This window comes from Rattus rattus, chromosome 5 (genome assembly GCF_011064425.1).
Source record: "Rattus rattus isolate New Zealand chromosome 5, Rrattus_CSIRO_v1, whole genome shotgun sequence".
Classification (NCBI taxonomy): Eukaryota; Metazoa; Chordata; class Mammalia; order Rodentia; family Muridae; genus Rattus; species Rattus rattus.
In genome coordinates this window covers 24,891,028-24,911,537 of record NC_046158.1, presented here as the reverse complement: position 1 = coordinate 24,911,537, position 20,510 = coordinate 24,891,028, and the positions used below count along the sequence as shown (strand labels likewise).

General features: G+C 38.5%; 1 protein-coding gene across 1 annotated transcript; it reads left to right on the top strand.

The window, feature by feature from the left end:
• Positions 1-5,676: 5,676 nt before the first annotated feature.
• Positions 5,677-5,976, top strand: LOC116900158 (elongin-B-like). The gene has a single exon (XM_032901924.1). It carries the CDS (start codon positions 5,677-5,679, stop codon positions 5,974-5,976), a length of 300 nt encoding a protein of 99 aa, XP_032757815.1.
• The last annotated feature ends 14,534 nt before the right edge of the window (positions 5,977-20,510 follow it).

Sequence of the window (20,510 nt, the reverse complement as noted above, 5' to 3'; positions counted from 1 at the left end):
TTTTTGTTTTGAGTGGGACATGATAGATTGCATAGGGTTGTCAGATTAGAGTAGGTACAGAGATTAGATTAATTACGAAGTACGAAATTCACTAAAGCATTACTTTTGTTTTTATATCTTATTTTAAAAAACAGAGAAAAATTAAAGTAGCTTTGGTAGGATGGACAGAGGACAATATACAGGACATTATTAACATTGATAGTAATTTACCTTAATGACGATTTATACAGAAATCTCAATAATCTTTAATTAATATAAATAGACATTTATCAAGGTAGACTTAATATTCTGTGATTAGTGGGACATGATTAGTAGTGGAGACTAAGTAAATGTTTACTTCTCTTGATTTATTTTGTTTATAATATACTAATAATGTTTACTTATAACAACTAATAATGATTGAGAGAACATTCTATAGGACAATGTGTAGGAAGCAACAGAATAAATGCTGAAATCCACATAGAGTTTGCATCACTGTTTCACTATTTCTTCACTATATTTGCAGTTAGAAATATATATATATATGTATATTATATTATATATGTTATATGTACACACATAATGCTTATATATATGACATAATGTATAAATGTATGTAAGTATATACTCATAGAAATGGATTACTTGCACTCTAAGTGCATTTTGTTGATCGCATGCTTGGTATTACAGAACAACACAGAATGGCAACAAGTTCACCTTATCTGGAGTTATCCCTTCTGTATTTGCAGTCTAGTCTAATGATTGGTTATTGTTTGAGATTTGAACAAAAATTGTTCTTTAGTGTGATCATGTCTTTGTTTAATATTTTTACCGTTGTTTTTATTGTTGTTGTTTTGAATCTTCTTTTAGCTTTACTAATCTGCATAAATGCAATTGAGGTGTTCTGTTCATTGATTGTTAATTATCAAATTATTTTAATACTCAATGGATTATCAACCTGAAGTTTCTACAGATGTCTGAAACTATGAGCAATCTTCAGTAGATATTGGTTCACAAAATATCATTATTCACAGATGAATGTTTCATATTATGAAGTCCAGAATGTTGTCATTGCCGTTTTTATGGGCTACTGTATTGGATATGGTAGGAGGTACTGTGAGAGAAATCCAAATAGGAAGGGCACTTCGACTATTTTATGACATGAAGGCCCAGTGCACACTTGAGGAAGATCAGAACATAAAAGAAGGAGACAATAATGGCTAACCCCCCAAACAAAAGCAAAATTCCTAGTGGGTATAGACACTCTGAAGTTGGAAGCTTAGAGGGTGGGAAATTATCCTGAAAGTATCTTTACTTTTGTTCTAAGGCAGAGCAGACCCCTTCTTAATGATGGTAATCTAATTAAAACTTAATACTTTTCTTCTGCCATGAACCTTGACTGAAACAGTAAGCTTCTTATATCTCTTCGTCTCTCCAAACTAGGTTTATATTTTTTTATGCTTCACTCACTCTTTTCCATTTGAGACCTTTAGACCCATTATCAGGGACAACAACACAACACATTCAACATTGTGCAGTCCTAAATTTTCTCATCCAAAGAAATCAGTTCTTTTTTTTTTTTTTTAAATTTGGCGAGTAACAGTAGTCTGACAGTAGTCTGTGTTGCTAGATATTTTGTTGAAAGTAGTCATGGCTTGGCTAAATATCCTCTAAGATCCAGCTCTTAAATGCTCGACCCCTAGCCACCATAACACGTAATTGGAAGTTGACATATGCTGGGAAGAATATTTGTGTCCTAGCGAGTTCTCTGCTTGCCATACTCCTTCTAATATTATGTGTCACTCTAGGCCCCAAAGAATAGGGCAACTCACCAAGGACTGCATTACTCAATCTTGAGCCAAATAAATATTTCATCGTTATAATTTGATTACCACACATTCTACCACAGCAAGAGAAATCTGACTTACAAAAGATTACTGAAAGACAATGTTTGTGCACTACATTTGTAAATAGAAATAAAGACATAATATGTTTAAAATTTCCCAACACAATCAAATGTTTCAGCCCAAAAGTTTTAGGACCAAAGCAAAGCAACTTCATTAGTCACTATAAGTAAAAACAAAACAAAAAAACAAAAACAAAAACAAAAAATCGAAAATAAGTGAAAAAGAAACAGCAACTACTATCATGATATTGTGCACAAACAGTAATACACTATTTTTTCAAAGAGGATTGAGAATATTTGATGTCATGTGTGATTAAAACAGCACACCATTTTGTAGGCATGTATTATGTGCCAAGGGCAGATTTAGATCTGCTTATGATTTTGCTTTTCTTTTCTTTTTATTCTTTCAGCACCAGTAGGTTATATGAATTATTATGTTTTTATTTTTATATATCAAGAAACTGAAATACAAGAATGGCTTTATATCTCAGTCACAGGGCAATAACTACTCAGAAACATACCTGGGTAATCTAACTCTTTTGCTTCCTCTTGTAATTATGCTTGTACAATGAAGCTTGAGATACTGGATGGGTAGTCAGCAGTACAATGTGAATTACAACGCATCTGCTTTGTTACTGCGTTAACATTGGGAAGGAAAGTACAGCTTTGCAGGGACACAGAACACTTTTCTCATTGAGACTTACCCTGTAATTCCTCAACTTGACTCTCGTAGATTTCAGTTATTTACCTTTAGTTGTTTTGCTCTAAAGCTACAGATCATTGTGCCATGTAAGACTCTGATTTCAATTTAAGCAGCATGTATTAGTGTCTTAATTTGCTATATATATGCTGCTTTATAATACAATTGACCAAGGAAGGTTGTGGTGTTTTGTCTCATTTGTTAGCCAGAATAAATAAACAGCCCTTACTTTTCCAGACTCTTTGCCAACATTAAATTAATTTAAAGTGTGTTCCATTCTGGTCTGTTCTCTGAATCTCTCTTCTGGCTGTTAATAATAATAATTACTCTTTCTTAGCTCTCTGATCAGCTAGTAAATTTCATCAGTTGATCAAACGAGGCAAATGGGATGAAACAGAAATCTTAGATACATTAATATTACTTAAAGCCCTACTATAAAGCAGAGTTCTTTCAACTCTGTTACTTTATACAGTGTGTGAAATTACGAACCCCATATACCAAGGCTGTATAATACATCTTAGAAGAAATGAAAAACAACAGACGAAAAGACATTATCTTGTTTACTGCTATGGCTGCCATGAACTTTCAGTATATTGGCAATATTTTAAACATTTAAAACATTTGAGTGCCATGGGGCATTGTATAAATTATTACTTTGTATTATAAAGGGATCTGGAAACCTTAAATACTAATTATTAAACACAAGAAAGCTATGGGAAACAAGAAAGTAACTGTAGTAGCCAGTACCATTTGCTGTGACAAAATATGTGTTGAAAAGAACTTAAAAAGGGGGAGATATATTCTGGCTTCCCTGGTCATGTCAGGGAAGGTGTGGTGGCAAGAGCATAAGGCCAATGTCCCTAGGTTGTACCAAAATCAAGGAATAAAAACAGATATATTCTAGTGCTATAATCATTACATAGCTTTGTTCAGCCAGAGATGGTGCCAACCCTTATCCATAGTGGCTCTTCCCTCCTCAGTTCATCATCTGTAGGAACACTTTCACAAACAGGGCCATGTGTATGTTTGTGAGGCAATTCTAAATGTAGCTGAGTTTACAATGACAACTAACCACTGCGATTTTATACATTGCTAATACTTGGTGAACCTTGTTAATGAACCTCAGAAAACATAACATTTCTCAGTGTTTCTTTCCAAGCAAGAAAACCTTTCCTTTGCATTTTTGTATTTAAGATTTCTCATTTTATCTGTAATTATGTTTTGACAAGTTGGAGTCATCAGTGTGTGGGCTATTTCCCTCAATATTTTTACTACTTTTTTCAATGTCCACCACAAGGTATCTTTGATAATGGTAGTATATCACCTGCTTTCTCATTAAACAGTTTGTTTGCAACTTTAAAATTTCCCATGTCTTTTCTTGTCCAAATTGCACATTTCTGCATTACGCTGCTTCAAATTTTCTCTCACTGTGGATGTGGATAAGAGCTATGAGTAGTAAATATGGCTTAGCTGAAATATTATTCTGTCTTGATTTTTTTTACATCAAAAGAATTACTTCTTTATTTTCATATTCAGTCTTACTCATTTGTCTTCTCATAACATGGTAAATAAGAATGTGGACATATTTGTCATAGTGCGTTATAGATGATCCAGTTATTTGAAGAATCCTTGCTCCTTTCAAAATTTCTTGAATGAGAATAAACTCTAGTCCTCACAAATGCACAAGACTGGTCTACTAGTGGCTGATTATAACAATTAATGATTTTACTCACGAGCTGCTGTAAAACTCTTCAACTTCTCTCCCGCATGGCTAACTTTATCTCAGCAATAGATCCATTCATCACCAATTTTCTGTACTAGTTCAAGTTTCCATTTCTGTGACAAAACACCAGATAAGAGCAAGTTAAAGAAGTTGTCTATTTTTATTTTAAATCTGAGGCTACAATTAATGATGGCAGGCAAGGATGGAAGCAGGAAAGGGAGGCAGCACAGAGAGAGAGATGAATGCTAATGCTCAACTTATTTCCTTCTTTATGTACAGTTCAGAAACCCAGGCCAGAGAATGATAGCACGTATAGTTATGATGGGCCTTTTCTCTTCACTTAACCCTCATTGGGGACACTTTCACAGACATATCCAGAGGCACATTTTCTAGATGATTCTGAATTTGCTTAAATTGGCCATGAAAATCTCTCATAGGAACTGATATACTCTGAATATTAGACCAACTGTGAGGTATATTTTTCTTCTGATGCTATTCAAACTTGAAATTCAGTTTTTACATAGACATGAACTTGCTGTTTATGATAGCCACAAGGCACAAAGATGCATGGATTTGCAGTTAAGTGTCCTGCCTTTGCAGCAAGGGTGATACTTTTGAAATCGTCCATCTCTCTGCTGAGGATGGTCTTGTTTCCAAGAGTTGTAACATAGTCTGTTTACCTTTGCACTTTTTCTAAAGATGTTTAGGGATCACAAATGTTTTCCAAAGATCGATGTGGGTCACCAATATGTATTTTGGCTTAAATCCTGATAGTGTGATATAAGATTTTCTAGAATATGTGAACAAACCATTATTTACTCCAAAAGGGACACCAAACACAGAACAAAGATATGTCTATACCCAAGTCCAGAATGGTAAATTAGTAAATTGATTAGGGTTACCTAATAAACTTAGGTACTTACTTACTTACTTAATTAGTTAATACAGGAGCAGGGATAATTCAAAGACAACTACATAATGGGTAAGGATCTCTGGAAGTTTCATCCCTGGGTATCCTTTTAGAAAATGAGACCAAACACTGTCCATGCTCTCTCTTTGCTTTTGTAAATTCTGGAAGTACCCTCAAGAGTTGCATAACTTGAGCTGTTTGCTTCTGAGAAATGAGTGGAGTTGGATGGTCAGATGGGTGCTTTCTCTGCCTCTCTGAGATAGAGGGCTTTCACCCCAGCATCTGGCTCCTGAGCCTTCAGTGGTAAAATCTGACTGCTGGGGTTTTCAGTTTTAAAATATTTGGGCTCTCTAACTTCTGCCAAGGCCCCAGGGACACTGCAAGACCACTTCCCCTAAGAACAACCTGAGAAGCCATCAGATTTGGTCTGGTGCACGAAGGCAGAAGCAGCCATGGGGATGGATGTGTTTCTCATAATCCAGCACAAGAAGACCACCATCTTCGCTGAGGGCAAGGAGTTGAGCATGGTCTTGGAGCTCAAGCACATTGTTGAGGGCATTGTGAAGAGGCCTCCTGATGAGCACCTGTTGATCAAGAACAACCAGCTCCCTGATGAGATGAAGACTCTGTGGGACTGTGACTACACTAGCCAGGTAGCAAAGTCACAGGCCCCAACCACAGTGGGCCAGGCCTTCAGAACAGACAATGCTTTTGAAAGCCTGCATATAGAACCCTTTTCTCATCCTCCACTACTTTGAGATGTGGTGAAGGATTCTCTGGAAAGGAACAAGTTGTACAGTGAGGGGCCCAGGCCCACATCCTAGAAAACCATTCCCCAATAAAGATGTGATTGTCTTTTTAAATAAACAAATAAATTAAAAAAATAATAATAGTAAAAACTTAACACATTGAAAAAGAAATTGTATAATTCTTTGGTATTACTTGGCTTAGTAATTCTTGTTAGATTCTAGAATCACTTGATCATTTGATCTTTTTGAGGAGGGAATGTTTCAATTTGGAGAAAAAAAAATTCTACTCAAAAACTTATCTATTCCTTTAGCTATTACATGCATCCTACCTCCTCGTTTGTGATGTGTATGAGCCTTAAATGGGGATGCTACTCTTTACACTGATGACCAAGCATTTATCCACTACATCAGAGCAACACTCACTTGTCCTTTGCAGATTGACTGGTTATGAATCTGTGAAGAAACCACTGCATACTGCAGCAGATAAATATTCCTCCAGGCTCAAGGCTAAAAGCAGGAGTATTCTCAGACAATTAAGAGACAATTTCATAGGCATATGATACTTGGTTAGCAAAATGTGTTAGTTACTTTTCTCTTGCTGTGTTGAAAAACCGTGACAAAAAAGAAACTTGAAAAGAAAGAAAAGTTTACTGGGACTTAACTTTTCAAGAGACATAATACTCCAGTCGTGACAGGGAAGCATGGCAGGAAGGGCAGACATAGTAGCCAGAGCAGGCATGGCAGCAAGAGCAGAACTAGAATGCTCACGTCTTGAACCATATCCATGAAACAGAAAGGGTGAACTGCAAATATCTTGTTCTTGGAATCTCTTTCAGTGTTGATTTGGCTATTGGAAGTATCTTTTTCCACAGTTGCAGGGTGCCTTCATTCAGTTTATTTAACTGCTCTTTTTAAAGTTATTAGTGAAAAGTTTTTGAAATGTGAGACATCAAGGATTTTGCATTACATCCAGCTCTAATCTATTCCAAGGAAATATCAATTGGTCATTTTGCAAGCAGAAGGAGAGAAACCATGACAAGAAGAACAAAATAAGAAAACATTAGTGTCCAAAGGTTCTATCATTTCAATCAATCATTTGGTCCAAACTCACATCCTTATCCTGGGGAACTGCTGTGGAGCTGCCATTCACTTCCTTCCACAGACCAGCAGCTTAGTTAGTCTGGTTTGTCATTCTGTGCATGGCTTGAAGTTAATGCTGAACCACCCTGCCAGGCTCTTGTCTCAGAGGTCTAACAAGGTCTGAGCAATGGTCTGACTGGCCTGGCCCTGTCTTTCCATTGGCCACCTTCCACTATTGAAAAGAGCCAGAATGTGTTAACAATTTAGAGCACCATGGGAGAAATATAGTCTGCATGCCCTGGAAAGATAATTGTGTACTCCAGGAACAAACTTATTCAGCTACAGTTTTATTTCCACTTTCCCCACCTTTCATGTATTCATGCTATAACTACTTCTAAGCACACAAGCACTGAATTATAGTGACAGTTACTTTTAAGTAACCCAGACATGTCACATTGTCTATTCTTTTATTTTCTTATCAGTGTTTGGCTGTTTGTTTTGGTTTGTTTTTGCTGTTTTTCTATGTTCTGAACCTGACTTTCATGACAATACGAATCATTCATGCAGGACAGAACTTCACTTAGTTTATAGAGGTTATATTCCGTCACAGAGCTCATCAAATTTAATGAAACTTTCCTAAGATCCCAGAAAAACTAACACTTTCATTGATACATTTGTGATAGAACATTCTTACAAATATTACCTGTCAGACACCATGTTATCTTAGTGTGTGTGTTCCTTATTGTCTTCTAATCCCTGCAGTTCACAGAGACTACACTTGTTGAAAGCAGAGTGGCTCCCATAAGTTAGTCCACTGAAGGCTGATTTCACTCTTTGCCCAGATTTTGAAATGGCTTTATTCTCAGGATGAGTTAATAGTTAGGATACCTATTTCCCAATTGACAGCAGCCAAACTACCCTCATTTTCCCCATGGCTCTACCTTGGGGTGTTTCCCTCCCCCCTTGCTGAGCCTTTTAGCCTGCTATAACAAGAAGTTGTTTACCCCCTTGGCAGCTGCTCTTAGCCCCTGATTTGGGGCCAGGACTTTCCATAGCACTCTTCCTCCTCACTGAGCCTTCCAGCTTGTTGTTAAGAAGTTGTTTATGCCCCTGATTGGGCCTGGGACCTTCCACCAAACAGACTTTTCCTGTTTTCCTGGTTGGAGATTTTCACCTGCCTTGTTTTTCCATGGCTTTTCCCTCAGGTATATAAGGAGAACTCAGTAAAGCCCTGGTGGCACTCTCTGAAAATGGGTGACCCATGTGTATGTTTTCTTTCAATCCCGCAGACCTACACCCAATATTTAGACACTGGCGGCACAGGCGCCATCATCTGGAAGGTCCACCGAGATTGGGAGATCGGGAAAGAGAGGACAACCTGACGGGATAGTTCCAAAAGACCAGCTGGCAAGGAAGCGGAATGCATTAGGGACAAGCGGCTACCACAAAGCAAAACTGGAAGTAAGTAGTGCTACAAAGATTTTGTCTTAGCCATGGGAACTACAAGTTCCTCATTATTGGTCGTAGATCAGCTTGTAAATTTACTCAAACAACAAGGTACTGGCATTAAGGTAAAGACAGCCCAAGATTTTGTTAAAACTATAGAACACGTCAGTCCTTGGTTTATAGCTAATGACAGTTTGAATATTCTGGATTGGAAACCGGTTAAATGGGATTTACAGAAGGCCCTCCAAGATGGGGGATCAGAGAGCATTCCAATTGCTACCTTTTCCTTATGGAGGTTAGTGAAGATGCTTTACTTAGTGAAAATGCGAGGGTCAAAGAACAGATGATGGAAATTAAAAGAACATTTGGAACTGCACAGGATGAACATACTAAAGAGTCAATTTGTAGGGACAGCAGTGACTCTGATTCAACTTCCTATGAGTCTGATGCAGATGAGGAGATAACATTGAAAAGGGAGATTGAGAAATTGAGAGAAAATGGTTCAGGAAAGGCCTCAGTAAGCAGAATTCAGAAGGATCATAAGAATTGAAAGCATGTGCAAAGAAAAATAAAGATTTGGAGTAGTGGTGAGTAATCCTTGTAAAAAGGGACAAGGTAATAATGATAAAATGTTTTTGTGTATGTGTTCTTTTAGAGTTATGCTAAAATCTAGAGAAGCAGAGTCAATTCTCATAGATGCATTTAATCGTTGGACCCTGACTAGAGACAGGTTACACCCTAGATGAGAGAATGGGGTTGAGAAAAACAGTCCTCCCAGACTTTCCACAGATGCTTTGGCAAGAGAAGGAAAATGAGCTTAAGCATTTTAAGAGATCTCCAAGAGAAAGAAGGCAGGCAGGAGACGGTCCTGCCTCCTTGTTGGTATTGGAGAAGTGCTTATTTCTGGTTCTGAGTCCTTTAGGTAGGATATCTGGGTCCCTTTGGTGAGACACCATCTAGTTTTTTCCCTGTATGTCTACTGTCTGTCCTTGGTGCACCAAGCTGTCCATGTATGTCAATTTATGTCTGGGTTTTCTTCTCATTGCTTGAATGTTTTGTGTTTCATGTTTTAAAAAAGTGGTTAAAGCTTTAAATGCTGGTTGATTCATCCCTTGCTGAGTTTTAATTCCTTTCAAGAAAGGAACAAATAAATAAAAAGCAGTTTCAATTGGCTTTTGGAGCCCTGCATCTGTAGCTCAGAGCCTAGGTCAGCTGGGGAAGCTCCCCAGGGGGCTGGCTAAATGTTTACACTAGCAGATCCTAAAGGCAACAGGAGCTTCACAGCTTCTATGGTAATGGAACTGATGGCTGTGTCTCTCAGAAAAATCTTTGACTGTGATTATTGAATTCAACAGGTGACAAGGTGCTTCTCTTAAAATTACAGTTAGAAAAGGTAAAAATGGTGTTTGATCTAAATATTAAAGATATGTGTAGTCACTTCATTTTTTTGTTTCTGATTAGTTTTAAATGTATAATACGCTCTACATGTCTTGGTTATAGTTTACTGGCTTTTAAGTTATTGGATATGGTTAAAACATTGGTAATAGAAAGTTGGCTTAAAACTAGAGTCATTCTAGACAACCCGTGGCATGAACCAACCCAGGGAAACAGGTCTAAATTGGAATAATATTTTAATGTAATTCTTATCCTAGAAACCAGACTTATGAATGAATTTAGGGCAATGTCTCTTTGTTGAGGAATTAGAGTCTGCAACATTATTTGTTCACATGCAAGAATTGGCAGACAAGCTTTAGAGCAGGGGAATGGACTTGGTGTTTTGGAGAGACTGGATTTTGGAGAATAGATGGTTTGTTGGTGGTTGAGTTTTGCTTTCCAAAGTTATGGTTCTGCTCTGGTGTTACAAGGGAAACTTAAAGATTGTGGTTAATGATTGCCAGTGTTACATTGGCCACAGTTTACAGTTCAATCAAAGACAAGCTCAGGATTCTAACTCACACATATTTGTAATTAAAAAAAAATCAAACAGGTAGAGATTGTTACAGGATTTACTAAGGGTTGATGAGGCTAGGGAACTTATAAGAGCATTACAGCCTGTTTGCTTACTCAAACTGCTATTTCAAGAAAAACATGTAGAATTACTATAGATTTAAAAGGTTGTTTTTATGCTGTTTCTTTACATCCTGGTGATTGTGAAAGATTTTCATTTAGTGAGTTTGCTTATAATTTTGGAGAGCTCATAAAGTGATATCATTGGAAAGTTTTGCGTTGAGGAATCACTTTTGGCTCTACATTATGTAAAAAAAAAATTTGTCACTGCTTCAATACAAAAAGTGAAGACTTTGAATCTTTCAGTGTACATTATTCATTATATAGACATTTTAATTTTACTACAAGCCTTTACTCTTACAACGTGCTTTAAATTTTGGGAGTAGCTGCTGCTGCAGAAAAGATTCAATATTTCTTTTCAATATTTGAGACATTGGTCAATTAAGAAGAGAAAAAAAAAGTTTCTGAAATCTGTGCCCTGTGGGTTGGCACCCCTTTTCCTTTTTGGTTCAGAATGGGACTAAGGCAGTGTCAAGGGAGGAGATTCTCAATTGTTCTTCCAGGTCCTATCCTACTGACCAGTGCTGGGAACAGGAAGATTCTGCATGGATTATTTGAGTTCCTGGTGTGATCCCCATACCTTTGGATGAAGGCCAATTCCTAGTGGTACTCTATAGGCATAAAAGAGACTTTGGCATTACTGTGTCAGTCATTGCAGCCATCATCATTTCAGCCACTGCTGCTGCAATGGCTGGTGTGGCCATTTCTCAATTGGCGGCTGTCTTTGGGACCGTGGATACATTCTGGAGAAGTCGCCATGGCATTCACTGTGCAGAATGGCGTTAATATTCAGATTCAGTTGGACATTCTTCATCTCAACCAACAAATTACTCTCAATTGGACTTCCTCTGGGAAACCCATGTTATATCTTGTTCTACCTTTTATCATTCTATGTGGGTAACCCTGTTAAGGTCCTTAATAGCAAAAAGGCTGTTGGGGATTTAAATGCTTATCTTGATTGTTCGCTCTTAGCAGCTGCCCTTGGGCTGTTTCGAAATACCAAGAGATCCAGTCTCAGGCTGAAACCAAACAGGTTTGGTTTTCATTGGCTGGGAATAATCCATCGACCCAAATTAGGCTCAGTTTGTATGACAAGTAGTTAGCCAAAGACAGGCAACTTTCTGGGACCATACTTGCCTAAGATAGAAACCCTGAGGCTTGGAAGGGTTTTCAGAGACAGGAAAGAGTTTTAGAACCCCAGATTGATCCTAAGACAGGCGCTACTTAAAAAATAAAATAAAAGAGGGGGAATTGTTGGCCCTACCTTGGGGTGTTTCCCTTCCCCCTCACTGAGCCTTTTTGCCTGCTATAGCAAGAAATTGTTTACACCTTTGGCAGCTGCTCTTAGCCCCTGATTTGGGGCTGGGACTTTCCATGTCACCCTTCTTCCCCACCTAGCCTTCCAGCTTGTTGTTAAGAAGTTGTTTATGCCCCTGATTGGGCCCAGGACTTTCAACCACACAGACTTTTCCTGTTTTCCTGGTTGGGGATTTTCACCTGCCTTGTTGTTTTTCCACAGCTTTTGCCTTAGGTATATAAGGAGATCTCAGTAAAGCCTTGTTGGCACTCTCTGAAAACGGGTTACCCATGTACGTGTTTCCTTTCAATCCCACAAACCGACACCCAATATTCACACACTGGCGGTGTAGGTGCAGTCATCTCTTTATTCTTCTCTATCTATAGATAGATCTGATCTATTTATAGATCTACCCTATCCTATAGTTTATTTGATTTTATATTATGACTTCTAGTTTAGTGTTTATCGGATTCCTGAGTGTATGAACACGAAAGTTCTGTTTCTTTTGCTTTCCCTTGTTCTCATTTTCATTTATTAATTTTAGCTTGATTTGATGTGTCACCTTCTATTTTATCTTATTTTATTTTATTCTCATCCCTTAGAATCCAGGGTTTTTTTTTTTTCCGTATGTTTTGTTTGTTTTTTTGTTTGTTTTTTGTTTTTTTTTATTTATGAGAGACAGGAATGGGGTGGATTTGGATGGAGGGAGAGGAATGAGAGAAACATGAGAGGAGTAGAGAGAGGGAGACTATAATTGGGATACATTATTTGAGAAAAAATCCATTTTCAAAATAAAGAAATATAATGCATATACAGAATATTCCTAGTTTTCTCAGTTCCTTGTACTGGGCCATTAAATTTACATCCTTAATCAAGGAAATCTCTCCTTTATATGAATCTGATATTTGTTACTTGTTGAGGCTATATATTTTAGTGCTGAGTGGGGGCTCCCAAGGCTTGGTAGTCCTGGAGACTAGAGAGTCAAAATTAGACTCCAGTAATACTATGTAACCTTGCCACCAAGTTATTCCTGATTGATGAATAAAAGTGCCTAAACAAGTAGCTCAGTAGAAGAGAGATAGGCAGGGTACTGGGTTCCTGGGTTTTGGGTCAGAGGAGCCTACATGAAGGAGAAAAAGAAAACACTGTGATGGTTTGTATGTGCTCGGCCCAGGGAGTGGCACTATTAGTAGGTATGGCCTATCTGGAGTAGGCAAAATGAGTGTGGACTTTAAGACCTTCTTCCTAACTGCCATGAAGCCAGCCTTTTACTAGCAGCCTTCCACTACACTAGATCTAGAACTCTAAGCTCTGCCTGCACCATGCCTGCCTAGATGCTACCATATTCCAACCTCAATAATGATGAACTGAATCTCTGAACCTGTAAGCCAACCCCAATTAAATGTTGTCCTTTATAAGATTTGACTTGGCCATGGTATCTTCTCACAGCAATGAAACCCTAAATAAGTCAGACACCATAGGGTAAAAATTTTAGCATAATGGCCATATGGGCTGGCTAGTTGGAGTTAAGAGTAGCCCCAATGAAACATGACAAATTATATAGTGGGATTATTTGCTGGAAAATAGGCATAGAAAAAGCTATCTGCCTCGTGTTAAAGTTTTATTTTAAATATAAGTGATGGTGTTACTTTTATCCTGGAAGTGACTGGTCAAAGTCAGAGTAGAAGTTCTGGATTAGGAATAAACATTTTCAGCAAAACAAGCTTATTCTAGTCAAGGCAGACCACGTTCTCCCTCACTATTCAATATAGTACTTGAAGTTCTTGCTAGAACAATCATACAACAAAAGGAGGTCAAAGGGATAAAATTGGAAAGGAAGAAGTCAAAATATCACTATTTGCAGATGATATGATAGTATATTAAAGTGATCCCAAAAGTTCTACCAGAGAACTACTAAACCTGATAAACACCTTCAGAAAAGTGGCTGGATATAAAATTACCTCAAAAAATCAGTATCCTTCCCTACTCAAAAGATAAATAGACTGAGAAAGAAATTAGGGAAATGACACACTTCACAGTGGCCACAAATAATATAAAATACGTTGGTGTGACTCTAACTAAGCAAGTGAAAAGAACTTCAAGTCTCTGAAAAGAAATGGAAGATCTGAGAAAATGTAAAGATCTCCCGTACTCATGGATTGACAGGATTAATATAGTAAAAATAGCCATCTTACTGAAAGCAATCTTACAGATTCAATGTAATCCCCATCAAAATTCTTACTCAATTCTTCATAGAGGTAGAAAGAGCAATTTACAAATTCATTTGGAATAACAATGAACCCAGGATAGTAAAAACTATTCTCCACAATAAAAGAACTTCTAAGGGAATCACCATCCCTGACCACAAGCTGTATTATAGAGCAATAGAGATAAAAACTGTATGGTATCGGTACAGAGACAGGCAAGGAGATCAATGGAATAGAATTGAAGACCCCCACATACTCATGATCACTTGATTTTTGACAAGGGAGCTAAAGACGTTCAGTGGGGGGGGGCAGCATTTTCAACAAACAGTGCTGGTTCAACTGGAGGTCACCATGTAGAAGAATGCAAATTGACCCATTCTAATCTCCTTGTACAAAGCACAAGTTCAAGTGGATCAAAGACCTCCACATAAAACCAGATACACTGAAATTAATAGAAGAGAAAGTGGTGAAGAGCTTTGAACACATAGTTACAGGGGAAAATCTCCTGAACAGAACACCAATGGCTTATGCTCTAAAATCAACAATCAACAAATGGAACCTCATAAACTTTCAAAGGTTATAAGGCAAAGGACATGGTCAATAGGACAAAATGGCAACCAACAGATTGGGAAAAGATCTTTACCAATCCTACATCCGATAGAGGACTAACATCCAGTATATATAAGTAAGTCAAGAAGTTAGACTCCAGAGAATCAAATAGGCCAATGAAAAAATGGGGTACAGAGCTATGCAAAGAATTTTCAACTGAGAAATATATATGGATATGAAGCACCTAAAGAAATATTCAACATTATTAGTCATCAGGGAAATGCAAATCAAAACAACCCTGAGATTCCATCTCATACCAGTCAGAATGGCTAAGATCAAAAACTCAGGTGACAGTAGATGCTGCCTAGGCTGTGAAGAATGGAGAGCATTGTTGGTGAGATAGCAAGCTGGTACACCCACTCTGGAAATCAGTCTGGCAGTTCCTCGGAAAATTGGACATAGTACTACCTGATGACCCAACTATACCACTCCTGGACATATACCCAAAAATGCTCCAACATATAACAAGAACACATGCTCCACTATGTTCATAGCAGCCTTGTCTATAATAATCAGGAACTTGGCAGAACCTAAATGTCCCTCAACAAAGGAATGGATACAGAAAACATGGTACATTTAAAACAATGGAGCATTACTCACTCATTAAAAACAATTACTATATGAAATTCTTAAGCAAATGAATTGAACTAGAAAATAGCATCATGAGTAAGATAACCCAATCACATGATATGCAATCATTGATAAGTGGATATTAGCTCAGAAAACTCAAGATACAATTCACAGACCATATCAAGCTCAAGAAAAAAAAGACCCAAATGTGGACACTTTAGTTCTTCTTAGAAGGTGGAAGAGAATACTCACAGGAGGAGAATTGGAGACAAAGTGTAGAGCAGAGACTGACTGAAAGGCCATCCAGAGTCTGCCATACATGGGATCCATCCCACATGCAGTCACCAAATTCAGTCACTATTGCGGATGCCAAGAGGTGCATGCTAACAGGATCCTGATATAGCTAGCTGTCTCCTGAGAAGCTTGGCCAGAGCCTGACTAATACAGAGGCAGATGTTTGTAGCCAACCATTCGATTTAGAAAGGGGTCTCCAGTGGAGGAGGTAGAAAAGGACTGGGGTACCCAAGGGGGTTTGCAACTTTATAGGAAGAACAACAATATCAACCAACCAGACACCCCAGAGCTCCCAGGGACTAACCCACCAACCAAAGAGTATACATATGATGACCCACGGCTTCAACTGCATATATAACAGAGGATGACCTTATTGGGCATCAGTGGGAGGAGAGGCCCTTGGTCCTACAAGGGGCCCTGTATAGGGGAATGCCACAGTGGGGAGACGGGAGGGAGTGGTGGGAGAGTGGGAGAGCACCCTCATGGAACCAGGAGGTGGGAGGATTGGATAGGAGGTCTTAGAAGGGAAACCAGGAAGGGTCATAATATTTGAAATGTAGATAAAGAATATATCTAATTAAAAAGTAAAAAAAGAAAAAAAAATTGTTCATTCTTTTATGTCTACTTTTTATTCTCTCTTTTTATTTTCTGATTCTTCCCATTAGAACCAAGGGTTTGGATCCAAGGAATTCCACCTTAGCACATCTCTAATTTGTGTTTTTTCCTTTATCACACCCATTGTAAATCATAACCATCATCTAATACTCATTTTTTCTACCAAATTGGAGAGAAACATGAAGGATATCCATAGCATTAGGACCTTTTCATGATGTGAGTTTTTTCTTTAAATAGGTCTGTTTGTTCTGTGTAGACAGCTGAGCCTTGGTTGTTCGTGTTATAATTTATTGCAGGAGTCACACAACTGATGCTCCAAGATCCATTTTTTGGTGTTGGTGGTCTTGTTAAAACCAATCTTGGTGCATCACTTTTTTTTCTTACCTTACACTTAAGAAAATATTCATATCAGAGAGGTTATCAAGAACCAATCAAAAGGGGAAAAAAAGGTTTCCAACAGGCCATTCCCTTCCAGGACCCTATAGCCTGCCTACATGGAGTGGAGATACTGGTAGCTCCCTATAACTCCTGCATAGACCTTCTCCCCTGCTTCTGGTCATTCCATGGTGGCTCTGGCAGGGATGGTGACCTCCTCTGAGTCTCTCTCCCTCTCCTTGGGACTTCTCAGATCACAGACTCCTCCCCTCCAACGACTCTATATCTAGTCCATATGGCCGAGAGATGCAAATAAGCTACTGTGCTCCAAGGTATAGTCCCCCATTCTCATCAATGAGAAGTTGCTTGAAAAGTATTATGACCTCCTTTTTGCCACCGTCTCTCTACTTCCACCTTTCCAGATCACTGATGACCCTAGCATCTATAAACAGGTCCACTTTAAAACAGAAAGCTGAATAAAAGCAGCCCCGTAAGCTCTTGTGTTTGAATGTTTGGTCCACATTTGGTACAGTGCTCGGGAAGGATTAGAATGTATGGCACTTTTGGAGAATAGAGGGCCTTTTGGAGGAGGTGTTGCTGGTGCTGGGCTTTGAGGTTTCAAATGCTCTTGTCATTCCAGTTGGCTCTCTCTGCCTTGTGCCTATTGTGTCAATGTGTAAGATCTTAGCTACTACTCCAGCAGTATCCTTGCCTACCTGCTCCATGCTTTCTTCCTTACTGCTCATGGACTCACCCTATGAAATTAAAAACAAATCCACAATTAAATTCTTCCTTTTGCTATTTGGCTTTGTTAGGCTGTTCCTCCACAGCAATAAAAAAAGTAACTAAGACAGTGACTTGAAAAAAAAAACCAGAAAAAAGTACAATCAAAACACACACTACAGATGTGCAAATTCCAAACTAACAAAGAAAGCAGCATGAAAGACCAAAGTAACATGTGTCTTCATAAAACAAACAAAAGCCATTACCCTACAAATGCCATACATTAATAGTACCTATTTAAGATAATGTGTAGGAAATCTCACATGAGACAACTTCCTGAACAGAGCACCAATAGTTCAAGCTCTAAGATTAACAATTGTTAAATGGGACCTCATGAAACTGCAAAGCTTCTGTAAGTCAAACTGTCGATAGAACAAAACAGCAGCCTACAGATTGAGAAAGGATGTTCACCAACCCTACATCTGATAAAGGGCTAATATACAAAATATGCAAAGAACTCATTAAGTTGGAAACCAATGACCCAAATAACCCAATTAAAAATGGAGTACAGACCTAAACAAACAATTCTCAACAAAGGAATTATGAATGGCTGAGAAGCACTTAAAGAAATGTTGAAATCTTTAGAGAATTCAAATCAAATAACTCTGAGACTCCATTGTACACCAATCAGAATGGCTAAGATCAAAACCCAAGTGATATCACATGCTGGCAAGGATATGGAGCAAGAGAAACAGTACTCCCTTACTGGTGGTAGTACTAACTTGTACGACCACTCCAGAAATTAATTTGGCAGTTTCTCAAAAAACTAGGACTAGTTCTACCTCAAGGCACAGGTATACTGCTTCTGGGTATATACCCAAAAGATGCCCCACTTTACCACAGGAACACTTGGTTAACTATGTTCATAACATCTTCATTCATAATAGCTAGGAACTGGGAAGAATTTAGATATCCCCTCAACTAAAGAATGGATAAAGAAACTGGCTCATCCACACAGTGGAATAATATTCAGCCAATAAAAGCAAAGGCATCATGAATTTTGCAGCAAATGGATGGACTTGAAAGTATCGTCCTGAGCGAGCTAACCCAGACCCAAAATGACATCATGGTATGTACTCATCAGTGAATATTAACCATAAAGTACAGAATACCCAAGCTACACTACAAGACCCAAAGAAACTCAACAAGAAGGAAGGCCCACCTGAGGATGCTTGAATCATACATAGAAAGGGAAATAAAATAGTCATAGGAGGCAGACAGAAGGAGGGAATTGGGTGGGAGAGGGCATGGGGGGAAATGGAACGTTTCAGGATTAGGAGTGGGAGACAGGAGCAATGGCCAGAGGGCCAGGACAATGAATAGAAATCTGCTGCTGGTAGGAGTGTGGGGATAGGGGCATCTCGAGGAAATGACAGAGACACTAGATGGACCAGAATCCCAAGAATCCGTGGGTGTGACCATAATTAATACTCACAATGAGTATATGGATCTTGAAGATGCCGTCTCCTGTAGCCAGACAGAAATGTCAATGGAGTGATAAGGATCCCAAACCACCCTCAGAACTTTTGACACAAAATGTGTTCTATTTGCAAGAAATGAAAGACGAAGATGGAAAAGAGACTGAGGGGATATCTAAACAATATCCAGCCCAATTTAAGACCCATCTCTTGGGCAAGCACCAATCCCTGACAGTATTATTGATAGCTGCTAGACATTTCTTGTAGACAGAAGCCTAGCATAACTGTCCTCTGAGATGCTCTACCCAACAATTGATTAAAACATAGGCAGAAAACCACAGCCAAACATTAGATAGAGTTTGAGGACACTTAGGGAAGAGCTGGGGGGAAGGATTGAAGATCCTGAAGGGGCTAGAAATTACACAGGAAGACTAACAGAGTCAACTAACCTGGACCCTTGCGGGTTCTGAGAGTGAACCACCAACCAAAGAGCAAAGACAACAGGACCTAGGCCCCTGCACTTATGTAACAAAAGTGCAGCTCAGTCTCCATGTGGATCCCCTAATATCTGGAGCAGGGGCTATTGATAAAGGTGTTCCTGTCTGTAGAATGTGGTCCCCTAAATGACCTGCCTTGTCTGACCTCAGTGGTAGAGGATGCACCGTGCCCTGTAGAAACTTGACGTCTGTGTGCGTGGAGGGGAGAGGATAACCAGGGAGCCTTCAGCCTCTCAGAGAAGAGGAGAATAGGGGAAGGGACAAGATGGCGTCCATGATTGGGAAGTAAAGTAAGTAATGAAAAGTAAGAAATCTCAACGATTTCAAAAGAACAAGTATTACTACAGTTCAACTAAAAGAATGCAAAGACAAAAAATGGATACAATAAGAAAATCTATTTGAATGCAGAAATATAGTTGAAAAACTTAAAGTAAAGGCCAACTAAGATGATGCTGGAAATAAAAATAAAATAAGCCAAAGACCATAATAGAGTCTGCCATGTTTTAAACAGAAAGTCAGTGTAGAAAACAAAGTAGAGGAATGGAGCACTCAGTAAAGATGAATGGAAAAACTGAATATGTGTATATATGAGTTGAACAAGGGAAAGTTTGGACAAGACTTAACCTCTATTTTGGGGCATAGAAAGAAAATAATTTTTAATGCAGTTATAGAATATATGTTCAGTAAAATAATAGAAGAAAATTTCTCAAATTTAGATAAAGATGTTTGTTGCTGTAAAACTATAAAAAAATAACATCTTTTACTCCCAACTAGGTCCAACACCACAGTACCCAAGATATCTGGTAGAAATCGTCATCTCAGTCAAGAAAGCCTCACACCTGCTTTGCTCTCTCCCACATCACATTGCCGATGGCTTCTCTCTGAGCCTGGCAACAATCTCTCTACCCATCCAGTTCCCAAAGCAGGCTGCCACCATGTCAGAAATATACATATCAATTCTGTGGCAGCTTAGCGTCCCAGCTGCCACATACTCTCTTAAACCTAATTCGCCACAAGAAAGAACACACAACACAATAACCTCTGATCCAACTGATAAGATATAATTGCCCACCTAAACATACAAAGCCCTATACACATCCATCACTTAAGAACATTCATAACAACCTCTAAATGTACAGAGTGGAATCTTAACATTCACCTCCATGTTCTCTCAGCAGCTTCTTCTCCAGTCTCCTTCCATTCCACTCTCCTCCTTTTCCCTCAAACTTTTCTCCCACCCATCCTTCCTTCTTGTCCAATGACAGGCCTTTTCTATCTTGTACCT